General features: G+C 32.6%; 2 protein-coding genes and 1 pseudogene across 2 annotated transcripts; all 3 read right to left on the bottom strand.

Moving 5' to 3' along the window:
- Window positions 1-917: 917 nt before the first annotated feature.
- LOC133035043 (zinc finger BED domain-containing protein DAYSLEEPER-like) lies at window positions 918-3,129 on the bottom strand. Its single transcript, XM_061110681.1, has 3 exons — window positions 1,495-3,129; window positions 1,363-1,403; window positions 918-1,278 (listed from the first exon to the last, which is right to left on the bottom strand). Exons 1-3 carry the CDS (start codon window positions 2,129-2,131, stop codon window positions 1,249-1,251), a joined length of 708 nt encoding a protein of 235 aa, XP_060966664.1. The 5' UTR covers window positions 2,132-3,129; the 3' UTR covers window positions 918-1,248.
- Window positions 3,130-20,290: 17,161 nt separating this feature from the next.
- LOC115721126 (uncharacterized) lies at window positions 20,291-21,700 on the bottom strand. The gene is made up of 4 exons (XM_030650374.2): window positions 21,254-21,700; window positions 21,073-21,168; window positions 20,501-20,644; window positions 20,291-20,395 (listed from the first exon to the last, which is right to left on the bottom strand). The coding sequence occupies exons 1-4, from the start codon at window positions 21,494-21,496 to the stop codon at window positions 20,354-20,356; spliced, it is 525 nt and encodes a 174-aa protein (XP_030506234.2). The 5' UTR covers window positions 21,497-21,700; the 3' UTR covers window positions 20,291-20,353.
- Window positions 21,701-25,579: 3,879 nt separating this feature from the next.
- LOC115720396 (uncharacterized) lies at window positions 25,580-26,358 on the bottom strand (annotated as a pseudogene).
- Window positions 26,359-27,832: the final 1,474 nt, after the last annotated feature.

Genomic DNA, 27,832 nt, shown 5'->3' on the forward strand with positions numbered 1-27,832 from the left:
GAAAGTAGCATTACCGTGTTTGGTTGACATTGGAATGGAATGTGATTATTTTTTTTTTTACAATAATAATTATTTGTTTTTATAAAATACTAATAATTCTATATTTTTTTTTTCTTTCTAAGTGTTTAAAATAATTTTATTTATTATTTTTCATATAATTTTATAAAAAAAAATTAATAATAATAAATAATTATAAAAAGTAAATTTATATACAAATTGATAATATATTTTCATATAAATAAAGTATATAAAAAAATAAGAAAAATACTTCATAGTTTAAATATTTTTATATACATTAGTATTCATATATAAAAAAAAAAAACAATTTTAAAATGCAAAAGTTTGTGTTTGCCAATTGCCAATAGCATTGGAAATAGGAATGTCAGTCGGGCCGGGCCGGGCCGGGCCCGCCACAAACCCGGCCCGGACCGACATCACTTTGGCCCGGCCCGGCCCGGCCCGATTCCTTCTTTTGGCCTAGCGGGTCAAGCCCGGCCCGAGATAATTGGGCCGGGTTAGGCCCGACCCGGTTTTTTTTTTTTTTTTAGAATACTTATTATTTTGTTTTGTTTCATTTGGGTATTTAATTTTGGTGGTGGTTGAGACAATTCATTATAGACACCTTTTTTATATATTATGTTATTTTAGAGAGAGAAAATTTGATGAGAAAATAGATAATGCATCAAAACCCACCATTGATTATTATTATTATTTGTCCTCTTTTTTTTTTATTTTCTTTCTAAAAATTATTATTATTATTATTAGGAAGTGGTTAGTTATAACTATTATACTATTACAATATGACATGCCTTATTAAAAGGGATTTCTTTTTTCTTTGGTTTTGTCTTGTTTTGAGTCATGGGTAATGGGAGAACTATTATGTTGTTTGATTATGTTTTAAAACAATATTATAATAATTATGTAAGTCAATTTATTTTTAATGAAGAGAATTATAAGGGTGTGATGGTAATGTTTTTTTTTCAATTTTACTTTAATAATAGATAAGGTTGGAAACTAAGGTTTTCAATGAATAATTGCATTTTTGTTATAATGAATAAATGAGTGATTCAATTATGCATAATAGAGGAAAGTTTGAGATTGTACTTTTGTTACTAACAATGTTTAATACATCAATAATAACTACCAACCATAAACTCAAATATAATAACTAGTAACCATAAGTACTAAACACTACAATTTGTTCTCATCCATGTCCTCACTCATATACTAAAAAGAACAATGTACTCTCTAATCATCAAGATCAACTACGTAAGGCTCCTGCAAAAAAATAAAAACAGAAAAAAGTATTAATAATAAAAATAAATAATTTATTTGATAAATTACAAAAACTTAACTAATTACCATTGTTGGATCAACATCATTATCTTCATCATTCACTGTTGCTGTTAAAAAAAATAAAATAAATATTAATTCTAATTAAGAAATAAAAAAATGTATATAAATATATATTTACAATTGTTAAATAATATCTACCTTTTTTGTCAGTCTTCAACCAATTTTGTGTACATACTAATGCTTCTAATGTAGAAGGATGAAGTCTCGATCGATGTGAACTCACGTGCCTACCACCAGTGCTGAATGTAGATTCCGAAGCAACAGTGCTAACAGGCACAGCAAATACATCCTTGGCAATCATACTCAACAAAGGGTATTTGAGGCCCGTCACCTTCCAATAGTTGCATATATCAAATGACTCTTCAGTCCTAGGTATCAAGTTCTCCTCTAAATATAAATCCAGTTCAGACTTCATATTCTCTACTCGATAGGAAGCTCTAACAAATCTATCAAAGTTAGAAAGGGCATCCAATCGGCGTGTTGAAGACGATGTTGATACATTTTCTTCTTGAACCCTTCTTTCTCTCAAATGAGGAAACTTAGACCCGTACTCCTCTAGTAGCTCGCAACAAAGCTCACGAACCTTCGCAATTTCAGTTACATATTGCTCATCTCCATAAATTACAGGGAAATAGTATTCGAGCAACATGAACTTGTACCTCGGGTCTAAAACAACCGCCACACACATAAGCCCGTGAATCTCTCGCCAATATTTCTGGAACTTGGACATCATTTGAGTTGCCATGTCCTTAATAAAAGGCACCTCTGATAACATCCATGATTCAATGTTGGTCTTAATTTCACATATTTTTGGAAAAAAATATTGGCGGTAGGGTACTTTGTTCCAGAAATTAATTCGGTTACTTCATGAAACAACTCTAACTTATCACACAATTGTTGAGCATTTTGCCAATCAATTTCTGAAGGGGCACACCTCAAACGCAACTCCCGCAGCCTTGCACGTTCAAATACTGTCTTGTAGGATAAAGCTGTGCTAAGCATTAGAAAAGTTGAATTCCACCTCGTTACACAATCAAGTGATATTTTTTTGGTGTATGGTACTCCAAGTTGACGAGCAGTGTCTTCAAATTTTTCATGTATTTTTGGTGTGCCCGACCAATAAGCAACACTGTCTCGAATTTTGTCAACACTATCACCAATGACAGATAAGCCTTCTTTGACAATTAGATTTAAAATATGTGCACAACAACGCACATGTAGCAACTTTCCCTTCAAAATAAAACTGTCAGGCTCAAATTGTCCTTTCAAAAGATCAATCATGGAATCATTGGCAGTACAGTTATCGAGAGTCACTGTACTGATCTTGTCTTCTATTTTCCAATCATTAAGACAAGATCTTAAGGCCTCAAGTAGTGCTGGAGCATCGTGAGGACACGGAACATACTTAAAACTCAATATCTGACTGTGTAAGCTCCAAGAATCATCAATAAAATGAGCTGTTACAGCCATATATCCCCTCTTCTGATGATTTGCAGTCCACATGTCACTGGTTATGGCTATTCTGCTCCTACTTTTTTCCAAATTTTGCCTGCACTTTTCTTTCTCAGTTTTATACATTTTCATAATGTCTGACCTAATTGTATTCCTTGACACCATTTGAAACATGGGACATAAAGTGCTTGAATATTCTATAAACCCGCTATGCTCAACCATAGACAAGGGATATTCGTGCTTAACGATCATTTGAGCCAATTTGGTCCTTGCTAAATCAGGATCAAAATTAAAAGAAACCGAAGGGCTTGCAGTTGCACTAGGATTAGCGGCAAGTTGGGCCTTTCTTACAGGACACGTTTTCACGTGAGAATTTAAATACCTAGTCCCACTAGAACACTATATCATCATTCTCGTGAACATAATCACTTTACATATAACCCATAATATAATCATAAATATTATGTACTAGTATTATATATATATACATGCATGAGATTCAGACTACACGTGTAATCAATATATATTATATATATACACATTCTACCATCAATTTATATAAGTTTTTCTTTTTTCTAGAAGAAATGGGATCGAGTTATAGGTGAAAATTCCAGAATTAATTATATTTATATATATAGCAAATACATGTACCGGGATTCAATTAATTAGTTAATTAATGAATAAATATCATTTTAAATAATAATACGTTGATGAGTTTAATTTTAATTAAATTTGCTTCGGTTAAAAATAAAATAGAAATTAAACCACAATTTGTTAGCCAATAATCATTAAAACTGAACTAATACTAATCAGAAACTAAACCCAGACTCTAATTTCAAACAGATCCATAAAAAAGAGAAAAAAAAATCCAGATCTTAAACTAAACCGATCGAAAACATGTCAACAGAATAATCAAAGAGCAAGCTTTTTTTGCTTTGTTTGAAATAAAACTGAGTAGTAAATCAATGAAAGGTAAGCAGAATAAAAAGCATAAAATCAATGAGTGATCTGAAACAAGAAAGAGAGAAGAGAAGAGATTACCAGGGAAGGGAGAGGAGAGAAAGAGAGGCGGCGGAGAAAGGGAGAAATGAAGGTGGAGCTTCAGTCTCCTCTAAATAGCAGATGAGGCAAAGAGTAGAGATAGTTTCGGGCATATCGGTTTAGGTTTTTTTTTTTAATATTTAAAACCGGGCCGGGCCGGGCCCGACCCGAAATAATATATACCGGGCCGGGCCGGGCCGGGCCAGAAGCCCGATAAGAGCCCGAATAATTCGGGCCACGGTCGGCCCGTCGGGCCGGGGGCCCGGCCCGGCCCGCGAAAATAGCCCAAATTGACATTCCTAATTGGAAAGTGAAAATCACATTTTTATTAGGTTTTTCTTGCCAGCCAAACTAAAGCCCACTACTTTCACTTAGCCAACATTAAAATATTAAAAATCTAACCAAATATAGGAAACTTTCATCTATGTTAGAATTTTTTTACTAAAATTAGACAAAAGTCCTTAAATTTAACAATCTCAATAGTTTAGAGAGAATTTTTAACGGCCAAAAAAGTTCAGGGGGCACGATTTAGTACATGTCAAAGTTCAGGGGAAAACATTATTAATTAGCCTTATATTAAATTATATGGGACCCGATACTTAGTTGGACCAATAGCGATATTGACACATAGGAGGGTGCTAGACACTATTGGTGCCCTTTAGCATTTCTTTTAGTAATTTTATGTTGGAAATATTTTACCAGGATCTAGATTTACTACCAAGTATGTTTCATTAACATCCTAATATGAACTCTAAAACAATGTAATAAACACATATAAAGTTTAGTAAACCTTACATTGGGTGCAGCGGAATATAATGACTCCTTCCATTCAGATCTCTAGCCCTTGATTCCTTTCTGTAGCAGAGCATTATCAAGATCTCGATCTGGATCTCTTTCTCTCCTTCCTTTGATGCTGATTCTCCTTCTTGTTGTTTGGATTCTTCACAGTCTTACACACTATGATTGAGATACCACTTGATGTGTGTGGGCACTACTCTATCACTCAAGGCTATTTCGAAATTGAAGAGAGGAAAAGAGAGAGAGAGAGAGAAGGGCGGCAATGGCTTTCTCTGAAAGAAACAATGTGCAAGTCATAGTTTCCTGAAGCCAACACTTTCTATTTATAGAATGCCAACTAGGTTTATGTTAGAATTGTATGGCATTAAAATAATGGAAAAATAAATGGTAAAAGGCTTGCATAGTGGCCGACCATATAAGGAAATTGGGCCTCACTTTGTAACTTTCCCATTTTGTTATTTTTCAATCCTATTTTCTCAAAAATGCTAATTTTCTAATTTAACCATTTAAATGCCAATTCTAATTATTTAATAACTAAAAAATAATTATTATATAATATTGTCATTTAATATATTCATTAATTGGACATATAAAGTCCCTTAATTAATAAATAAACCTAGAATCTCTTTTCTTTACAATTTCGCCCTTGCTTAGTGAAAATTCATAAAGTAGACATAGTCTAACTTTAGAATTATAATGGATTAATCAAAATCAATTAACTGAGTCTTACAAGCAGTATGGTCTCAACTAGTATGGGGACCATGGACCTATATTAACCAAGCTTCCAATAAGTCGAACCGAATTTACCAAGTAAATTCCCTAACTTATTAATTCCTTATTGAATCCACACTTAGAACTTGGAATTGCACTCTCAGTCATATAGAACGCTCTATATGTTCCACGATATAGATACGCTATTAGTTATCCATTGTTATAATCCTAATTTGATCAATGACCCTCTAATAGATGATCTACATTGAATAGGCACTAAGTTACCGTTACACCTTCAATGTATTTTATCCTTAAAACACTTAGCTCCGTATAAATGATATTTCAGCGAAGTGAAATGAGATCTCCACCATTTATCTCTGTTTAGCCAAGCTCGAAGGATATCATCGTTTCACTTCTAAATTCCTATAGAAGTTATAGACTCCATATTTATGTTAATGCTCCCACTCAATTATACTATCATGTTTCCAAAATGTACGTATCATCCTGACCCAAAATTAGGCTTAACTAACAAATCAAAGAACATGTATAATACTCTTGAGATCGAACCTAACCATATCAGGATTAAGATTATTTGATCTAGGATCAACGGGTGATATTGAATTGAATAGATATTACGGTAAATTTTAATATATCTAATCAAAGTTCAATATCGGTCCCTTCCGATGTATACTCCATACATCCGATACTGGTAAACTTTGCCAATGCCCTGGAAAGGACATAACACTTATCCAAGGTGTAAGAATACCTATCGCTGATTATCATGTCAGTCTAAATCCAGTGAACTGACAAATCAGGGAATAAACTTTCGAACATATAATTAAGATTATATTCCACTGTGCTGACAACACTATAATCATTAACAAATTCATATGTTCTGGACTTAAATAGAATTCATACATTATATATATAATCATGAAATAAATCATGTGAACCATGCAACATAGAATGTTATTTCTGATCTTTATTAATAACTAAATCTGATTATATTGAAAATGAGTTTTATTTAGGGCACAAAACCCAACATTTTATTAGGGAAATTTGACTTTAAATGTAAAATATAGTGTTTTAATATATCACTCAATTAGAAATAGTATATTTATACTTTTTATATTTTTTTCTTTCAATTTTTTTTTTACATTTCAATTTTTTTTTTCTCTCTAACTCTCTCATTCTCCGACGTTGAACCCCGACCCAAAACTCCTGTCATCAAACACACAGGCCCAGAACCCTGATCGCAAGCCCCTGCCGTCATCTTCTCTCACGACCTCTCTCGTTTTTTTGCATTTTTCTTCTGGTTTTCCAATTTTTTGTAATATTTAGCGATGTATTTGCAATGATAGACCAAATCTGAAGTTAAGGATGAAGTTTAGCAATGACTAGCGATATTTGGCGATGATATTAACGATGTATTTGTGATTTGAGACTAAAAAATGCACAACATATTGCTGAACATCGCTAATCATCTTGAAAACTTGAGTGTGATTTCACGACATCTTGCGATGTGTTTAGTAATGTGAATTAGAGACATTTATCGACATTCAGCGATGTTTCGCGACACCTTAAAAAACTAGAAAACGAGCGAATTGAGAACTCCAGTAATGTGTAGGGATTTCAAGAGTTTCGGGGTGGTTAAGCTTATGGATTTTGGGGCTTTGGGGGTTAGAGTGAGAGAGTTAGAGAGAGAGAGGCTTATTTGAAATGTAAGAATATTTTTGGGAGGAAAAAATATTAAAAGTACTTGTAAGTATTCTATTTCTGATTGAATAGTATATTAAAAAGACCATACTTTACATTTAAATACACTAAACCAAATTTTCCTTCATCTAATAGCTAGATTAAGTTCTTGATAAAAAAAAAAAATAACTACATTCAGTTATATATAGTAAATTTTATGATTTAGGTATATTAGTTTTTTACTAAAATATTTATTATTATTTCTCTATACATATAATATATGAGTTTTTATTTTATTTTTTGCATTTTTACAAGCAACCCAAATAGCAACCAACAAAGCAACCTAAATCACAACCAAAATCCACATAGTAACCCACATAGAAACTACAAGAGCAATCACAAGAGCAACCCAAACTGTAAATTTAAAAAAAAAAGTTAAAAAAATAGTACATAGAATAATTTCTCTATATATTAGGTTAATATTGTACGTATATTTAGTTATATTGTTAGTTTGTATTTGGGCTATATATGTTTTTAGTTGTATAATTAGTATTTTTTTGTGTGTGTTATTCAATATACAAAATTATTTTTTACGAAATAATATTTACTTTTAGTGTTATTTATAAAAATAAAAAAAATAATACTATTCAAAATTTGTTGTTATTTTTAATTTTAGTTTAATTACCGTAATACTTTTAATTTTATCATACTTTTTATTATTTTTGAAATATCAACACTTTTTTTTATTTCTTTCTAAATAATAATAGTAGAAATATATTTTTTTTTTGGTAAAAAATATAATATTGAAAGATATTTTTTTTAAATGTGCAGTGAATTTAAATTTGAATTGAAATATTAAAAAAAAATAACTTTATGTTATATATATACATTTAATATAAGATAAAAAATAAGAGATATGTGTAGTGAGTTTAAATTTAAATTATAATATTTTTTTTAAAAAAAATATTACTTTTTTATATAACCACATTTAATATAGCATAGATATATGAGTAAATTTCCTAACTTGTCAAGAAACAAACAAATGGAGGTGACACCACATCATGCATAATTCAGACAGTTTAAAATAAAAAAAAAAATATTGTTAAAAAAAGGAATAATTTAAAAAAAACACAAAAATAACAAAAGTACGGTCTTTACGGAGTTTTCAATATTTTTACAGTTTTTAAGATTTTATTTAAATATGATCTTTTGGTGTATTTTTATGTTGTATTTTTTTCTTATTATTTTATTGTTAATTTGTTATTTGTATATTATTTTTTTGTGTTATTTTAATGTTGTTTTGACGTTATTTTCTTGTTAATTTCATGTGATTTTCTTGTATTTTTATAGAATACTGTAAAAATGTAAAAAAAAAACTTTAAAAGTAAAAATATAATTTTTTTTTTACAAAAATTAATGTTTTATGTAATTATTAAAAAAAATTATGCTGATAGTAAGAATAATATTGTTAAAAAAAAAAAATAATAAATAGAATAATATGTCAACCTCTTATTGTCATATTTATATTTATGGTTTTTTTTTGTTGAAAGGATTTATGTCGTTTTTGACAGAAAGAGATGCATCTTATTTATGATTGCACAAATTATCCATTAAAATAGCTTGAAAAGAAATAGGGACGATCCTCTCACTATAGCCACAACCCGAGGAGGAACAAGTGGCAGTCGCCAAACAATTGGCTGCTTTGTTTGTAGATCGTTTAACAAAAACATAAAAAACATTGTTAAGATCAGATATTAAAGTATGACAATCAAAAATAACTAAACCAAAAAGACATAATAAAGGAGCCGAACTATACAGAGCATAAATGATGCTTTTACAATTTGACTCAACAACAACTTGATCTAGGCCCCATTCTTTGATCCAGCTCAAAGCTTCCTTCAATCCAATTGCCTCCGCCAAAAGAGGAAAGACACGACTAGATAATTATTTAGACCAATGATAAAGGACAGCTCTATGATGATCACGGGCCAGCCCTCCGATCCCGAAATAAAAAACTCCAGAAGTGACAGAGGCATCTACATTGACTTTAATCATATCAATACTGCAAACCGACTAATGCTCCACCCGAATACACAAGTACTAGAATCTATTGTGTTTGCAGAAATTTTGTGAGCAATCTTCCATTGATTAAAGTAAGACAATGCAACAACCACCACCTCATTTGCAACATATTTTTTACTTTGCCAAACAAGCCCATTTCTTGCTTTCTAAAGAGACGAAAAAATCATCGCAAAATAACAAACCAAAGTCTTCGAAAATCCGATGACCAATTGATAAAACCATCTTGAAAGATCTGTGTTTGAAAGGTTGCAAATAGCCCCATCAACCCGCTACCAACAAGCTTTGGATAAATGATACTCAACCAAAATGTAGAGGATTGATTCATTCACACCTTGGCACACCGGGAAAATGACGACCACATCAACATGCCCAACCTTTTAACTAGGTCAGTGTTGGTAAACACCCAGAACATGCCCTCCAGAGTAAGTCTTTAACCTCGGGAGAAATTTTTGAGTTCCCATAATACCATCCAAAGGCCCGAATTGTTATCTTTCGACCACCTACCATGAAGCACCTAGAGACTCTTGTAAGCACTCTTCACCGAATAAACCCTTGAAGTCTCTTTAAACCAATACCAATGATCCGATCCAAAATTATCATTCAACACAATTCTCTTAATTAATTGTCAGTCAGAAGCATTGAACAAATTAAAGATTTATATTTTAATTTAAGATCATTACAAATTCCAAGCTTAACAAATATCCTCTCCCAAATCAAAAATGAAACTATGAGACTATTTATCTCTATTTTCTTAAATATATAATTTGTTTAATTTGAAATATTCCAGCTCTTCTTGCCTATGCCATGAATGTGCCCATAATGTGTTCCTTCTCCTTGTTGAGATGTGTAAGGACACTGAGCCGTTAATGAGGAAATTCTGGTAAAAGACACAATCTTCTTAGAAGAAGGGTATGTTAGAAAAATTAATAATAAACACAAGATCAATTTTTATATAATATAGAACACAATAATAATATATAATAAATATGTAAGGTAAATATTATTTTGGACCCCGTATTTTGCAAAAGTTACTAATTGGACCTTCTGTTTTGTTAAATGACAAAATGGACCCTGTATTTTCTAAAATTATACAAATAGGACACTAAACTGATTTTTTGTTAAAATAAAACTTAATAATAATTTGATCTAGAGATTTTATGACAAAACTGGTTACATTTTTTTTTTGTATCTATTAGTGTTAGAAATTGTCTTAAAGTTGGTTATATTAAAAAATAGAATGGTTGAAAATTAAGCTTAGAGTCCTATTATTACCATTTTGAAAAATATAGGATCCATTTTGTCATTTAACAAAATAGAGGGTCCAATTGATAACTTTTATAAAAGACAGGGTCCAAAATGGTATTTACCCTAATTAGGTATGCGTACCTGATTGATCCATAGCAATTAGCACACTTTGATAGTGCAATACTATCAACTAAGTCTTTCTCTCTAGATCTTTAAATCAGAAGCAGTTTTTATTTATCCGATTATCAAAAGGTATACAATTATGATGGAATAATATATATCTATAGAGTTATGGAGGAGACTTAGCTACATAATCCTAGTTGGACTGGGCTGCTCATCAAAGGTTTCAGTTAACTAGAAAAATATGCTTAAAAAATTAAGCCAATAAAATATCATTGTCATTAAGCAATTAAACTTAAAGGACAATAATCACAACAAGATATGAACTACATGCTTTCAATTCAATCATTCTCGAGAATATAACAAAGCATAATTGAAAGTATAAACATCCAATAATAAAAAATTAGGCTAATTAGGATTTTTGCCCCCTGAATTTTGACATGTACCAAATCATGCCCCCTAAACTTTTAAGGTCGTTAAAAATACCCCCTTAACTATTGAGATTGTTGGATTTAAGGAATTTTGTCTAATTTCATTCAATTTCACTATTTCAGTGATTGTTTATGTACTAAACCATGCTCCGCAGACTTTGATATCTACTAAATCACGCCCCTCGAACTTTGACATGTACTAACTTATGCCCCTTGAACTTTCATCCATGTTAGACTTTTGTACTAAAATTGAAAAAAAGTCCTTAAATCCAAATATCTCAATAGTTCAGGGGGTATTTTTAACGACCTTAAAAGTTTAGGGGGCATGATTTGGTATATGTCAAAGTTCAAGGGGCAAAAATTCTAATTAGCCAAAAAATTATTGGCCCACATATCAAACCAAGTAGTTCATAACATCAATAATATAAATGTAATCTCAAATGATAGAATAAGAAACTCCCACTAATCCAAAGGAACAAAAGATTATAAAGTGCTCATATTTACAACATGTTTATTAAACAACACATTGTAGATAACAATATAGAACACAATAATAATATATAATAATTAAGTATGCGTACCTGATTGATCCATAGAAATTACCACAATTTGATAGTAATACTATCAGCTAAGTCTTCCTCCCTAAATCTCTAAATCAGAAACAATTTTTAATTATTTGATTATCAAAAGGTATACAATTGTGATGAGACAATATGTATTTATTGAGTTAGGGAGGATACTTAGCTACATAATTCTAGTTGGACTGAGCCTGCTCATCAAAGATTTCAGTTAACTAGAAAAGCCCATACTTCTGCTTCACCTAGACTTTACACACACAAATGCTAAGCCCATCAATTATTGATCACTAACAATATGAGCTAACACAGCAAAAAATTATCCAATCAACCCAAGTTTTAATAAAACTAATAAAAGTTAATGTAAGCCCAAATAAAAGTCTAACAGGGTATTTATTGGGTGAGTTGGAAACGACTTAGTAAACATAAGTTTATTGGATGGATGGGGGGTTTTGTGAACTTAAAGAGAACTGATCTCAAGAAGCAAACTTAGGCTTTTGGAGGAATTTATGGCAGCTGAAAACTCCTCCTAAGGTGATTTTTTTTTTCATGGAGAACTTGTTTCCAACTGCCTTTTAACTAGTTTCCAATTGACTCTCAAACATGTTCCTATTGGTACTCAATGTCTCTTGTGTCAAAGTGTTCCAAAGATTATGCTACATGTGTTAGATGTCCATTTGTTCATGATTGTTGGCAACAAACTCGAGTTACTGATGTAAGAGGTGTTGTAATTATTTTTGCAACTAGGCTTGATGAAGGTTTTAAACGTTGGACCATGGAGGAAAAATTGGAAGCGACTATGGTTTGTTGTGTTAGACTTTTATTTGGGCTTACATTAAGTTTTATTGGTTTTATTAAAACTTAGGTTGATTGGATAGTTCTTTGTTGTGTTAGCCCATATTGTTGGTGATCACTTGTTAATGGGCTTAGCATCTGTGTGTAAAGTCTAGGTGAAGCAGAAATGTGGGCTTTTCTAGTTAACTGAAGTCTTTGATGAGCAGGCCAAGTCCAACTAGGGTTATGTAGCTAAGTCCCCTCCCTAACTCTATAAATACATATTGTCTCATCACAATTGTATACCTTTTGATAATCAGATAAATAAAATGCTTCTAATTTAGAGATCTAGGGAGGAAGACTTAGTTGATAGTATTGCACTATCGAATTGAAGTAATTGCTATGGATCGAATTGAGGTAATTGCTATAGATCAATCAGGTACGCATGTCTAATTATTATATATTATTATTGTGTTCTATGTTATATACAAATTGATCTTGAGTTTATTATTAATTTATCTAACATGTGGTATTAGATTGCCTATTGTATATGATTTAGAACCTATAATTTGTATAACAATTAATATCTATATGTTAATTTTCTTCAATTACATATTAATTTCGCTATTATTTTATGTTGAATTTTTTGTTTTTCAATCTTAAAAGTTTAGGGGTTTTATTCCTCATTAAATTCTCTCTTTTTTGATATATTATTTGCAATAAATTATTGAGTAAATTAGGAGAATTTTAAATTAAATTTTTAGGGTTTATGTATTTTTCTTTATGAAATTCAATTTGGAATTTTTGATTCTATAGTTTATACACTGAAATTGATAGTGCAAATCTCATAACCGATTGATTTACAATGATTCTACGTAATTTAATTTTTGATTCGGCTGAAAAAAAAAATCAAAATCGGCTCCTTTGTTTGTTCTTAGCTTTTGGATTGAACACAATCCGATCGACACCCTTATCGTGATTTATACCCGAAATTAATACCATAGATTGATAAGAAACTTCGTCCCGAACAAAACCCATCAAAAATCGCATGTTTTTGTCGTGTTTTGGGCCGGAAAAATGACCAGACCGGACTGGCCTGCAACAGGGTCGCGTGACCCGCCTCCAACCCGGCTAGAGGTTGAAGAAGGTGACCAGCTGCATAGCCCACTCGCACAGTAGGCGCGTGGGGGCACGTGCGGCACCTCCGGGTGTCGTTTTTCGACGTTTTTTTTTGTCATGATGCTTAAAATTAAATTTCTGATTTTTCTATGATTTTTAATTAATTTTTTTTGACTCCGTTTAATAATTATTATTATTTTAATGATAATTATGCAGTTAAAAAATTATTAAAAATAATTTTTGATGATTTTTTGAAATCTGTCGATCATAGAAATTTTTTTGGGTTTCTTCTCGTTCCATATGACATAGTCACTCTCTTATTTGATTTATCTTGACTATGTAATCTCCACCAATATTCTTTCTTTCACATCTTTCTATTATTTGTTGTTCTAAACTTTGTAAAACTTGATTGTTTGATACAAAAATTAATAATGTATTATGGTGGACACTTTATTTTTATTGTCAATATATTACAAGCAATTACTATATAACTTTTTCAAAATTTGGTTGAAAATTATTAATCTTTTAATGATTATTTTATCACCAAATTTCATATGTTGTAGAAAATATTTATTTTGGTTGGCTATATGTGTAATTACTTGCCCAAAGGTAGTAGTTATATATATTAGTTCACATTCCATGAAGTGAGTTAATATTAAATGTGTATATTTTAATTATTTGCCCAAAGGTAATAATTTAAATGTATATATTTATTATTATTTTTGGCTTGAATTAATATATATTATTTAAGAAATTTATTTGCCCAAAGGTAATAAATTCTTAATTGATATGTATTTTTTCTTTATTATTAACTTCATGAAGGTAGATCATGTGTGTGTTATATTCTCACCCCAAAGGGGAGTTTATAATGACCAGTTGATTCTACAATATTTTCTAATTGCTTGGCTTATATGGCTTGATCAAGTTTTAATTTTTAGATTTTTTGGTCTCCTTTCTGAGAACAACAATAACGTTTTTATCTGAATTTTGAATGCTTCCAACTTTAAGACATGGAAACGAGATGTGAAAATTACTTTAGGCATAATAGATTTGGACTTATACTTCGAGAAGAAAAATCTGCTGATCTTACTAATATCAACATAGTTGCCTAGAAAATTCTTAATGCACAATCGAAAAATTCAAATCATCTTAGTCTCATTGCTATAAAAGTTCAATTCCATAACATTCATTTAATGCTTTAACAAACACCTCAAATGCCAAAGAGTTTTTCAATGCTGTAAAAAAAACTATATGACACTGGTGAAAACGCTGAAGCTGGACATCTTATGGATCAAATGACAACCATTCAGTTTGATAAATCAAAGGAGTGCGGGATTTTATTTTGAAAATTATTAATGTTCAGTTCGAGTTGAAAGATCATAATATTTCTTTTTCCGACTTTTAAATTATTCTTCAAGTTCTTCATGAACTTCCTACCTCTTTTAGCTTTACCAAGGCAACCTAAACAATTATAGTAAAATATGGAGTGTTAGTAACCTTATTTCTCAGTATATAGTTAAGAAAAGTAAGCTGTAAAAAGAGAAGAATACATCTTCTCACTATGTTTCTCAACTCAAGCCCAACAAAGGATAAAGAAAATATGAAAAAGAAGCAACCACAACCAGGGGCTAAGGGATCTCAGAAAGCCAAGTGAGAGGGAGTCAATGCTTACAGTGGGCACTTATATTGGAGTTGACGTTATTTATGTTGGCACATTAATTCTTGAATTACAGTTTAGTGTTCAGATTGTTTTGAACAATACTTTCTTGATTCCTACTTTTAAAGTAATTCAGTTTTGCTTCCGCGTTTAGTTAAACAATGATTTTCTTTTCGTTTTGCCAATCATAGTGTTGACATTATGTTTGATTCCGAATAATTGGAAACTGTTTTTACTCTGATATTCTTTTCAAATTATCATTGACTTCCTTAGCTTCCTTTTTCATAAGTGAATATTGTGGGTAAGAAATCTTATATTAAGATAATATCCTTATTATTATGGAACCATAGATTGGGTCATATCTCTAAAGAAAGAGTTGATCAATTACTTCTAGCTAAAATTCTTCCTCCTGTTGATGTTTCTGGTTGGGATACTTGTGCTGATTGTACTTGTGGAAAATTGACTAAAATAAGAAAGCAGACTGCTAACTGTAGTCACTCTTTATAAGAGATTATCGACACTGACATCAGTAGACCTTATTCCACCACGTTGTGCAAAAATAAGTATTTTATAACTTTTATCAATGATTTTCCTCGTTATGGCTTTACCTACTTGATTCAAGAAAATCTAACGCTCTTGATGAAGTCAAACTCTTTCGAAATGTTCTTGAGAAACAATTAGAAAGAGTCATCAAAGTTATTCTTTCAGATCGTGGAGGAGAATATTATGATCGTTATTCAAAATCTGGACTACACATGAGGCCTTTTGCTGAATATTTTCCAGAAAATGGTGTAGTTTCTCAATACACTATGTCAGGTTCACCTGAGTAAAATGGTGTTGCTGAAAGGAGAAATAGCACTCTCATGGATATGGTTAGAAACATGATGAGTAGAACAAATCTTCCAGAGTTTTGATGGGGTGAAGCACTTATGACTAAAACTTATTTTTTTAAATCGTGTTCCTAGTAAATTTGTTCCCAAAACCCCTTTTGAGTTGTGGACTGGGCGGAAGCCTAGTTTGAATCATCTTCGTGTATGGGGTTGTCCAGCTGAAGTAAAGATTTATGATCCTAATTTGAAAAATTAGATCGGACAACAGTTTGTTGTTATTTCATTAGTTATCCAATGCACTCAAAGGCTATCGCTTTTGCTGTCCTACTCGTGATACACAAATTTTTTGAATCTCAGAATGCTAAATTTCTAGAATTCATTGTTGCTTAAAATATTCCTTCAACATCTCTTGAAATGGGGGAGTCATCTAAAGGAATTTTTATTCCTATGTCTTTTTCAAGAGATGATAATAATGGCAGTCTTATTCTTACTCTAGTTGATAACGCTCCCATTGCTGATGAATATATTGCTCCTAATATCTTAGAAGACGAGGGTCCTATTATTGATGAAGGGCCTATTAATGAAGAAGCTCTTGTTGTTGATGAAGGTCCTGTTATCAGAGAAATCTAATTGTGGACTATGTCATTTAAAATGATGGTCAACAAATAGAGGTTATTCCAGAAATACCTCCTATATGGAGATCTCAAAGACAAAAGATGTCAATAAGGTGTGATGATAATTTTATTTACCTTGGAGAAGGTGAATGTGATCTTGGTCATTTTATGGAACCTCTCACTTATAGTGAAGCACCTAATTGTCCACATTCTTCAAAATGGATAGAAGCTATGGATGATGAGATTAAGTTCATGGACAAAAATAATGTATATATATGAGGAAGTTAGTTCTATTACCTGATGGTTTCAAACCAATAGGTTGCAAATGAATTTTTTAAGAACTAAAAGGATAAAATGGGACATATTGAAGTGTATAAATTACGTTTAGTGACAAAAGGCTTTACTCAAAGAGTGTATTGATTACACTGAAACTTTCTCACTTGTTTTCACTAAAGATTCATTCAGAATTATTATGGATTTAGTTGTGCACTCTGATTTAGAGTTGGGTCAAATGGTTATTGAAACTGTTGTTCTAAATGGAGAATTGAGTGAGCAAGTCTATATATCTCAACCTGAAGGCTTCGAGGAAAATGGAAATGACAATTTGGTTTGCAAATTGAAATGATCCATTTATGGTCTCAAACAGGCATCTCACTAGTGGTACTTGAATTTTGATAAGGTTGTGACACTGTTGGGTTTCATCGAGAACAAGTTTGACTAGTGTATTTATATAAATATCAGTGGGAGTCATCATATTTTATCTTGTTCTCTATGTAGACGATATTTTACTTTCCAGCAGTGATTTGTCATTACTAAATGAGACCAAAAATTTTCTGTCTTCCAATTTTGATATGAAAGATCTTGGAGAGGCATCTTATGTTTTGGGGATTAAGATCCATCGTGATAGAAATCGAAAAGTTCTTGGCTTACCTTAAGAAGCTTACATTAATCGTGTGCTCAAAAGGTTCAACATGGATTTGTGTAAAGCTGGTTTCGTTCCTATTTTGTAAGGGAAAAATTCACTAAGCAACAATGTCCTAAGAACGACTTAGAAAGAGGAGCAATGAAGAACATCCCTTATGCAAGTGTAGTAGGGAGTTTGATGTATGCTTAGGTTTGCACTAGACCTGATATTGCTTTCATGGTCGATATTCTTAGGAGATATTTATCTGATCCTGGCCATGATCATTGGGTTGCAGCCAAGAAAATTTTGAGATATTTGCATAAAACGAAGAGTTTTATGCTTGTGTATAAGTATGTCGACAATTTTCAAGCTGTTAGTTATTCACATTCAGATTTGGTGGTTGTGTAGATGATTTAAAGTCAACTTCTGGCTTTATTTTCACTTTTGTTGGTGCTGCTATTTCTTGAAAAAGTGTTAAATAGACTTTAATCACATCATCTACTATATATGTTGAGTTTGTCGTATGTTATGGGGCATCTTTGCAATCTTTATGGTTAAAAAAAATTGATTTTAGAGATACGACTAGTTGATTCTATTTCCTCTCCTATACTAATCTATTGTGATAATAATGTTGTTGTTTTCTTTTCAAAGAATAATGAGATTAGTAGTGTTTCTAAACATATGGAAATAAAATATCTCACTATTAGAGACTTGGTCAAGAAAGGAGACATTGTGATAGAATATTGAAAGACCAAGTTGGTGTTTGCAGATCCTCTAACCAAAGGATTAAGTGTCATATTGTTTGATAAACATGTTGTTGATATGAGCATTTTATAATCTTTTGTTCCTTTGGGTTAGTGGGAGTTTCTTGTTTTATCTTTTGAGATTACATTTATATGTAATTTACTTGTTGATGTTATGAACTACTTAGTGGGCCATTTTTTTTTTTTTTGATTATTGGATGTTTATGCTTTCAGTTAGGCTTTGTTATATTCTTGAGAATAATTGAATTGAAAGCATGTAGTTCATATCTTGTTGTGATCATTGTATTTTAAGTATATTTACTAAATGACAATGGTATTTTGTTGGCTTAATGTTTTAAGCAAGTTTAGTGACACTGACTTATTTATTAAGTTGTGTATGTTTAATTTCACTGGCTTATTTATTAAGTATCACGGTATCAGTGAAATTGAGGACTGATAAGGATATTATATTATTTTAAATTGATCACATGTTGAACATAATTCCTTACCACACTACTAGATTTATTGACCATGTCGATTTAATACTTTGGTATTTGTGATTATGAATATCTTTTGTTGAGTTAAAAATAATATGACTGTCATAGTTCATTATCAAAGGTTAAATTGGACCGGTATGTTGAGATGCTATCCGAGAACTATCATTTTTTAAAGTGGCCACAAATGTTTTCCTGTTGTTCAACCCATGAGTCGTTTTCAAACAAAATTATTTTGATATATAATATATATGTATTAAAATTAATGTATCCCAAGTGGGAGAATGTTAGACTTTTATTTGGGCTTACATTAAGTTTTATTGGTTTTATTAAAACTTGGGTTGATTGGATGGTTCTTTGTTGTGTTAGCCCATATTGTTGGTGATCACTTGTTAGTGGGCTTAGCATCTGTGTGTAAAGTCTAGGTGAAGCAGAAGTGTGGGCTTTTCTAGTTAACTAAAGCATTTGATGAGCAGGCCCAGTCCAACTAGGGTTATGTAGCTAAGTCCCCTCCCTAACTCTATAAATACATATTGTCTCATCACAATTGTATACCTTTTGATAATCAGATAAATAAACTGCTTCTGATTTAGAGATCTAGGGAGAAAGACTTAGTTGATAGTATTGCACTATCGAATTGAAGTAATTGCTATGGATCGAATTGAGGTAATTGCTATAGATCCATCAAGTACGCATGCCTAATTATTATATATTATTATTGTGTTCTATGTTATATACAAATTGATCTTGGGTTTATTATTAATTTATCTAACATGTTGGTCAATGTGGAAGCACCGAAATGAATTAGTTTGGCAGACCAAAGTCCCTACAGCAGAAGAGGTAGTTTCATTAGTTAAAAGAACTCACTTTGATGATTAGAGAAATGCTCAGATTAGATATAATATCCCACCACATTTCAGCGAGAACTATGGGAAATTGAGTATTGGACTATTAAATGTTGATGATACTATTTTTAGCAATGAGGATGATACGGTTTTGGATTTGTAGCTCGAGATGATAAGAGGCCGGTGCTGAAGCAGAGCTTAGTCGAATGGGGAAATTGCAGCATGCAATAGTGGAAGCAATTGGTCTTAAGGAAGTATTAAATTGAATTAAAAACAAAGGATGGCCTAAAGTGGTTGTTGAATTCGACTGCCTTATATGAGTTAATGATCTCAATTCTTTTACAAAAATGTCCTCTCCTTATGGTCATGTTATCTTTGATTGTATTGTAAGGCTTTAGTTTCTGAGTTGTGTTTTGTTTTTATGTTTTTTTTAAACGGTCTGTTAATAAAGTTGTAGCTTTATGCGGGTTTTTTTAGGAGAGACTGACTGTGTTTTTAGTGGGGTTTCACTCCCTTTTTCATCATTAGTTTTGAATGATATTATCTAATGAAGATGAAACTTCTTTAAATAAAAAAAAATTCCAACTATTTTTTTTTAATATGATAATAATTCTACTCAATTTTTGCTACTGAATAATAACACACAATTTGCTGGATACAATAGCACTGTTCATAGGCAAGACATCTAGCATACTTTTAACTTTCTTCAAATAAGGCAAATCACCTCATTTATCCGACTAATTAAGTAAAGCTTATTCCGATACAACAAATCGACCCTTCCCTTGTACAAACAGAGAAAACATATAATACTAAAATCAAATATTATTACTAGTACACAGTAATCAAATACTAAAATCCATGATCTTTTTAACTGTCACTCCTATTGGGCTTGCCTGAATCAATCGGCATCTGAGAAAGATGAAAACAAAAATAGGAGGAAATTATTAGTTAATCAGTCTCAAAACAGAACAAAGTAGTTGAATTAAAGTGAAAGCTTGAGTAAGTTAGTTATACTGTATCTTCAGCATTTGGAACTGGAGTCCAATCGTTAGTTGCTGGGTTACACGTGGATGAAGCATGACAACAAGTGACTGCATCAGCTCCCAGGTTGTAGCTTCTGTCACTTGTATTCTCTACCTTGATGAACCCCGTTCCTGTCTGAAATTAACAATATCCCATCCTTACTATTTCTTCACTTTATTAAAAAAATGGTAAATAACATTTTGGATCCTGTCGACTGAATTTTCTGTTTTGCTAAATGACAAAATAAACACTGTATTTTTTTAAAATGATATAAATAAGACCTTAAACTAATTTTTTGTCAAAAGAAAATTTAATGATAATCCAATCTAAATGTGTTATGACCGTTTACATTTTTTTATATCTGTTCTATTTTTATTATTTTAAAAAATACAAGATTTATTTTGTCATTTAACAAAACAGAGAATCTAATATATAATTTTTGCAAAACACAGATCTAAAATAGTATTTACCTTTACAAAAATTAACTAGAATCTAAGGATAAGGATAAAATAAAATAAAGGGTAGCTCCAAAAAATTAAGAAAAAATGAATAAAATTTAGTACAGTGTGATGTTGCTTGTCAACACAGCTGAGATCCTTGTAGTAGTCCGTCTCTACAAACTCCTCCTCCACTTTTTTCCCTTCATAAACCAGTTTCTCCTTCGAAACGGAAAACAACACACATATATATATTAACAACAGCAACATACATGTATTAAGAATAATGTAAACGGATGGAAATTACCTGTTGATCATTCTCGAGACGTTGAAACTCGACGTATTCAGGAATATTAGAGTGATTATTGGTGGTGTTAGCACTAGCAATAGCATCCACGTATTTTGAAGAGTATTCACTCCTCTGAGGCTTAGTGTGTCGTTTTGGAATAATTCCATCAAAATAATCTCTGGTTTTAGCCTCAATTTCTCCTTCTTCCTCTAGTGACAGGTGAACGTCACTCCTATTAGGCCTTCTTGTTGAGCTTTCCATTGCCAATGAGTGTATTGAGTAGTAGTGTTGTTTCTAAAAGCTTATTTCTTCTGATAATTTTTAGTATGAGAAGTATATGCAAATTTGCCTCACCCTAGAGGATTTATTTTGTATTGTTGGGTGATTTCAATTGGTCATAGTACGAAGATATTTTTGAAGAAAATATCTAATCGACCTTATCTGTTTTAGTGTTCGTACATATTAGCATTGGAATTGTAAGGTGGGGGCATTGCCAATAAATTTGCAAGGCTGGCCTTTTCTTTTTCCACTGACGTTTCTCCATCACATGATCGTATTATTGATTAGTTTGATTAGTTTAGTTACTACTACTAGCTGTAACATTTGAACATAATTTTTCCAATATTTTTTTTTCCAGTTTGTAACAAAACAAATCAATAATAGTGCTAATTACAACCTTTTAGTCAATTTTCACATCTAAAATCACATGTCGAAATATTTTTTTGATAGCGGTATCCGTTATAGTTACAGTATCATTCCTGTAAATTTTTGAATAGTTTACAATACCAAAAACAGAGTTCCTGATATTCTAGTATACCACGCGTGTTCAAAAAACTTTAAACGTATTTTCGACACTGTATACTATTTGAAAATTTTCAAACATTTACAAGGATAATATTTCAAATATAACGAACACCCCGTGAAAAAAAAATATTCCGACATATGTTTTCGGGCGTAAAAGTTGACTAGTAGATTGTACAAAAAGTTAACGATATTACTCTTATTATTATTTGTTAAGTTTCTGTATTCTATCTTTTAAAATAACTCAATTTTTTTTTTTTAACTCACACATTACCATGAGCTTCTCGATATTTGTCTTTACATCATTTAAATATTACAAAATTTTTTAACATATTTTTATTAATAAAAACAAAGAAATTACAAGAATAAGTAAGAAAAATAAAAAATTAATTAAAGGAACGAAAGAGAAAAAAAAATATAAAATATGTTTATAGCATATGTGGAGAAATATTTAGGATGAAGTATAACAGAGGTTTAAAACGTTTAAGGGAACTCAATTTTTAACTGAGCATTCCCAATAAGACCTAAAATAGATTATTAGTATTTTTTTTAAAAGAATTATGTAAAAATTTACCTCCATCAAGTGAGCTATATGTGAGATAATTATAAGAGGTGAGTTATAGCTCATAACTATTTTGGGCCAGTCTTGAGGTGAGACGAAAGAGGCGGTCACCTTAGGTCCCCCACAGCTCAAGCCCTATTTCGAAAAAAAAATTAAAATATAATTAATAATAAAATATAAAAAATAATCTCATAATACTAAATATATGTTGTAGCTTAATGGTAATTTGATTAGAGTAATATTTAAAAAGTTAAGTGTTTAAATTCTAACAACATCACTTTTTCATTGGGTCATATTTTTTTATTTTTGCTTAAGACCCAAACTAACACAAGGCTGACCCTATAGCTATTTTTGAGCTAAATGTAGCTCAATAAATAGTAGTGAGGTAAACATATTAGACATTATTTTTTCTCTGTCATTCTTTCATTAATTTTTTTCTTTATTTTTTTTTTTTGATTTATAATAAATAACATATATGTAAAGACATAATATTTAAATGATGTAGAGAAAAATATAGAGAAGTTAATATATGGTGCAATGTAAATGTATGAGGTAAAATAAAAATAATAAAATTTTGATTAGGTAATTTAAAGGATAGTGTTTACCCAAAAACTAACCTTGGTGACGTAGACATCAATGTTTGACACGTCGTAAGATGGAAAAAATTTATAGAGTTATCCCGAGTCATAGTAGTCGACTTGGGAGGGATCCCTAGCCCTAGCCCATGTTGACTCTGGGAACTCCAAAACGTGTGCTTGATCCCGCTAAATTATTTCTAACTCACCATCCTTCAGTATTTTGAACCAAGAAGACAAGAAGAATCCAAGTCCAAGGCCTAGAAACTGAAAAGAGATGAAACAACACCCTAGAAATCAGCCCGAGTGCCTAGGACTTTTACCGAGCACTCAACTTGACATTCCTAATTAGAGTTTCAGTTTTTAGGTTCATCTTAGTGCAAATGGCTCAAAATTCGTACTTAGACATGAATAAGACATGTCACGAACATGTTAGAGGCCTCATAATCAGAATCAAAACACTTCCCATTTGGAGCACCTGATGGCCAGGTCACCTTATGATGCACCTAACGTCCAAGTTGATATATTGTCAACCTGGGGCGCTTCCAACCACAATATTGAAGAAGTATCCCGATCATTTTCTTCATCTCCATCAAAAATAAGGAATCAAGTGCTTTCAGGAAAGAAGCAAATTAACGTGGGGGCCAAAACTAGGACCCAGCACGCAGGTTGACCTGGTGTTAGGTCCCAACACCTAGGTTGACATATTGTCAACCTGGGTATAACACCCTACTTGCTTAGGCATGTTGCAGTGAATTTCTAATTAATGTGCACACCTTTGCTAATGAAAGGATTTCTCAAAAATTGTGTCAAATTTAAACTTTTAATTAAGCTTTAAACTTTTATAAATAAATAACTGTACATAAAAGCCGGGATTCCATTTTAAAAGTTTACAACAATATTCAAATTACATTTTATAACCATGTCGCTTCGCGACTACAAAATAATAGCCCAAGTCATCTCGAGACCGAACTCTCCAGGTCTAACCATCCTGATATGAACAATCATCCTCAAGTCCTGGACTCACTGGTGCTCATCCTTTGCCTTTTTTTTACCTATACATATAAACAATATCTATGAGTCGACAAATTCAGTAAGAAAAGCACAAAATATATAACATAAAGCTGACTTGTATCTAGGCGCTCATACACCTATTTACAAGACTTCAGATGCATCAAGAATGTTCCTAGTAAATTTACGACCCCTGTACCACCTACACTAAGTACAAGTCTTGTACTAGTGTTGGTAGGGTTGAACTGTACCTCGAGTACCACTGAGTGCTGTACCACATGCACTACGTACTCATCCCATAATAGTGTTGGTAACACTGTGTCGTAAATCATATACTGTACTAATATACTCAGTACCGTAATTGTACTAGTGTTGGTAGTATACAAACAACATAATACAACATGTATATAATACACGTACACATATACGCATACACATTTTATACTAATCTTATCTCGTTTCCTGATTCAAGTGTACCAGTCAATCTGAATGAAAATTCACGCGTTGCACGGAGGCCCTATGTCACATTTATGATAAATTGATAAGTGTTTACTCTAGGGCACTTTTTAAATATCCGTATAAGTTTTTCTACCAAAATATATGGTAAAATCAACCTTAAATAAATACATATGTCATCTCTAAGTTATATCCATACGGTAGAACTTGTCACAAGCTTTAAACCAAAATATAGAACGTCTAAAATGGATATTCGAGTGAAAAATTATGGCTAAAATACAAAAATTGCTCTCCTCGGTAAAGTCTTAAATGGAAGCCCCCCAATTCGGAAGCCCTATTCCGGAAGCTCCAATCTAGAAGCTCCATTCTGGAAGCTCCCCCATTCCGAAAGGTGACCAATTCCAGAAGCTCTCCCTATCCGAAATCTCTCCTATTTCGGAAGCTCTCCCATTCTGGAAACTCCTACTAGGCAATAAGGGCTCAAAATTTTCCAATTTTTCAGGCCCCCAAAACTAGCTCCAAACCTAACCAAAAGCTACTAAACATTCCAAAACTTTATTTTGGGATATTCTAAAGATAACCCACAACCCAAAAGTGTTAGGTCCTTTTTTGGCAATTTATTTGCCAAAATATTTTTTAATTAATGTGCATTTTTATTGAGCATTTAAATTGTTTTCATTACATTGATTTTGTGCATTTTATTGCTCTTTTCTATCTTAGGAAAGAATCATTTTTCAGCTGGACTTTTCTTTGTTTGGAATCTTCTTGTAAGAGAAGAAATTCTCTTATGGAAAGTTTTCTACTTTTGGGAAACTTGACTTTCCCTTTTTCTAATTGATGATTTCGATTTTTCCTTTATTAGAACAAATCAAATTATCTTTATTTGGCAGGTTTGAAGTCCAAATTCGTGATCATGGTTCAATTTGAAAAGTTTCCTTTCTAAACCTGATCGCAAACCACGTCTTCTTCGCCGTGGACGATCAGCAACGACACCTCCACCTCCTCGAACCTCCCTTGTAGCTCCCTGAAAACCCTAAGGAGCTCCAGCACCGTCGCCGCCCTCGACCTCGCTGTAGGTCGCCGCGGACTCGCAAGAGCCAGCCGCCGCTTCCACTCCTCCTTGGAAGACAATTCCAGGATCGACCTGCGCGTGGGAACAATACGCCACGTGGAAATGACGGCGGCGACGAGGAAGAGTAGGTGCTCTAACGGTCAAGGCAGTTTGAACTTGGCGCTTATACCGCACATGGCACCGTTAAGGATGACCCCGTCCTAGGATCCTGGATAACGGAGAGAAATGAGAAGAGCGATGGCGCCGTCGAGGGACTCGACATAGAGGAAAGCCAGAAGCGAAGGGGAGTGGAGGGATCGAAACTTGTCGAAAAAGTCGATGCAATCGTCGACTATGGGGTTGATGTTTGGAATGTGAGGGATGAGACCGTCAGAGAACCTATGCCCTGGTGATCGATGACACAAACGGCAAAGGCATTCTTCCTCGATAGAACAGCCTTAACCGAGTAGAGATACTCAATTTCTACTGGTGTGGGGCATCCCCAGTTCAGAATTTTATACAAGACCTTCAAACTATCAAGAATCCTGTAGGAGATGGGAGTCAGCTGAAATGGGGCAACTCCAAGGTGATTTATGTAGTCCTTGAAGTAGTCTCGAAGAGGAAGTATGGCCCCTGCACTAATATGCTCAAGGCTCCAGGCGCCCATACCACTCAAGCCACTGGTACTAGTCTCACCACTAGTCCCTGGAGTACTGCTTGAAAACACGCAGGAGGGAAGCAACTGCACTCACCCTCTCGTACTGATCTAACTTGGCATGATTGCCCAAGTTCAATTCCACAGGTCTTCAGTATATCACCTGTGTAGCCTGAGATAGATCGCACCTTCGATTCTATCAACTCAGCTTAAAAGGTGACTCTGGGGTCCTGGGGAGTCTTTGATGTACGTGGCTTAGGAGGCATTATTTTAAAATCCAAGTCACTTGGTTCAAAAGCAATCGTGATGTTGGGTAAAAATAAAGGCTTTGCCACAGGAATAAAGGACACGCTCGGAGGTTCTAGCCAAGCACTCTTTCTCACAAGAATCGACGTTTGCCTTCAAAGATTTCTTGTAAGAAACGCCTGTAACGAGTAGCAATATCTTCCTGGTGGGTTCTCACTACGTGTTCCCTAACCCTAGGATCGTTCAACTCTAATTTGGTAGTGGGTTTTGAAGGATTAGGTTTATACGGGATTGATTTTGTAGGAAACTCAAATTCTAAAACTTTTGGACGATAAATTCTTGAACCAGAGCGGGACATTGCTGCAGGCAAAAAGCAGTTCCAATTCCTGGGGAGAATTTTATCAAACCCAAAGGTAATGAGTTGGAGATTTTGAAACAACCTACATATTTCCTGAACCCTAGTATGGACCTAAATACAGATTAACCCTAAAAACTACCAAAACCAAATGAGATAACAACGACACAAACAAACTAAGTAGAAAATTAACGCAATGTAGCAAACATGTGAAGGAAGAAAGCAACTTACTATTTTGAGTTAGGGCTTAGGGCAATGGCTGGTTACTCCGTCTGCAAATCTTCAAACGTAGCAAGGATCGCTTTGAGAAGATGAAGTCGGAGGAAACTTGTAGAAAAAATATCAAGGACAGAGATGGCATGCAAGTCCTCATACAAACTTAATGGTGATTCTTGGCGAAAAAGCTTAAGAGTTTCTCAAACTTTCTAAAATGGAGGAAATAATGCAAAGGTGGTTCCTTTTTCCTTACTTTATACTGATGATATTGGCTTCGTCAAATCAGAGAAATGTTTGATCGTACGGATATAATTCAAAGCGAAAGTGGAAAACATGGTCATTTAATGCTGATGTACCTCGAAACCGCACAATCGCCAAAATCAGAGGACATGCGTCTTTTCAAAAAGAGGATCATGACAAAAATACCCTTTGTACTTATTAAAAAACTCTGTTCATTAAAAGATAACTTTTTAAGGGGTAATTGTTATACCCGAAATTCAGCGAGCACATTAGAAGAAGACACATGTCGAGCTAGGAAGAATGGAGAACTTAAACACACGATCGTAATTACACTTGACGTGGAATAACTCGTTAAAAGCATAATTAACAGAGTATGTTTATAACTTGGTTGACTGAACAATCTTATGCGAGATAAAAAATATACTAACT

The sequence above is a fragment of the Cannabis sativa genome, chromosome 2, assembly GCF_029168945.1.
Source record: "Cannabis sativa cultivar Pink pepper isolate KNU-18-1 chromosome 2, ASM2916894v1, whole genome shotgun sequence".
Taxonomy (NCBI): Eukaryota; Viridiplantae; Streptophyta; class Magnoliopsida; order Rosales; family Cannabaceae; genus Cannabis; species Cannabis sativa.

What these genes read in the sequence shown, in the direction of transcription:
- LOC133035043 (XM_061110681.1), bottom strand. Translation starts at nt 2,131, where the DNA reads ATGTTATCAGAGGTGCCTTTTATTAAGGACATGGCAACTCAAATGATG. An exon ending in GTTGAAGACTGACAAAAAAG is followed by an intron (nt 1,404 to 1,494) that starts GTAGATATTATT and finishes TTTTTTTAACAG; the next exon opens with CAACAGTGAATGATGAAGAT. An exon ending in ATGATGTTGATCCAACAATG is followed by an intron (nt 1,279 to 1,362) that starts GTAATTAGTTAA and finishes ATTTTTTTGCAG; the next exon opens with GAGCCTTACGTAGTTGATCT.
- LOC115721126 (XM_030650374.2), bottom strand. Translation starts at nt 21,496, where the DNA reads ATGGAAAGCTCAACAAGAAGGCCTAATAGGAGTGACGTTCACCTGTCA. An exon ending in TTGACAAGCAACATCACACT is followed by an intron (nt 20,645 to 21,072) that starts GTACTAAATTTT and finishes TGTTAATTTCAG; the next exon opens with ACAGGAACGGGGTTCATCAA. An exon ending in TTCCAAATGCTGAAGATACA is followed by an intron (nt 20,396 to 20,500) that starts GTATAACTAACT and finishes CATCTTTCTCAG; the next exon opens with ATGCCGATTGATTCAGGCAA.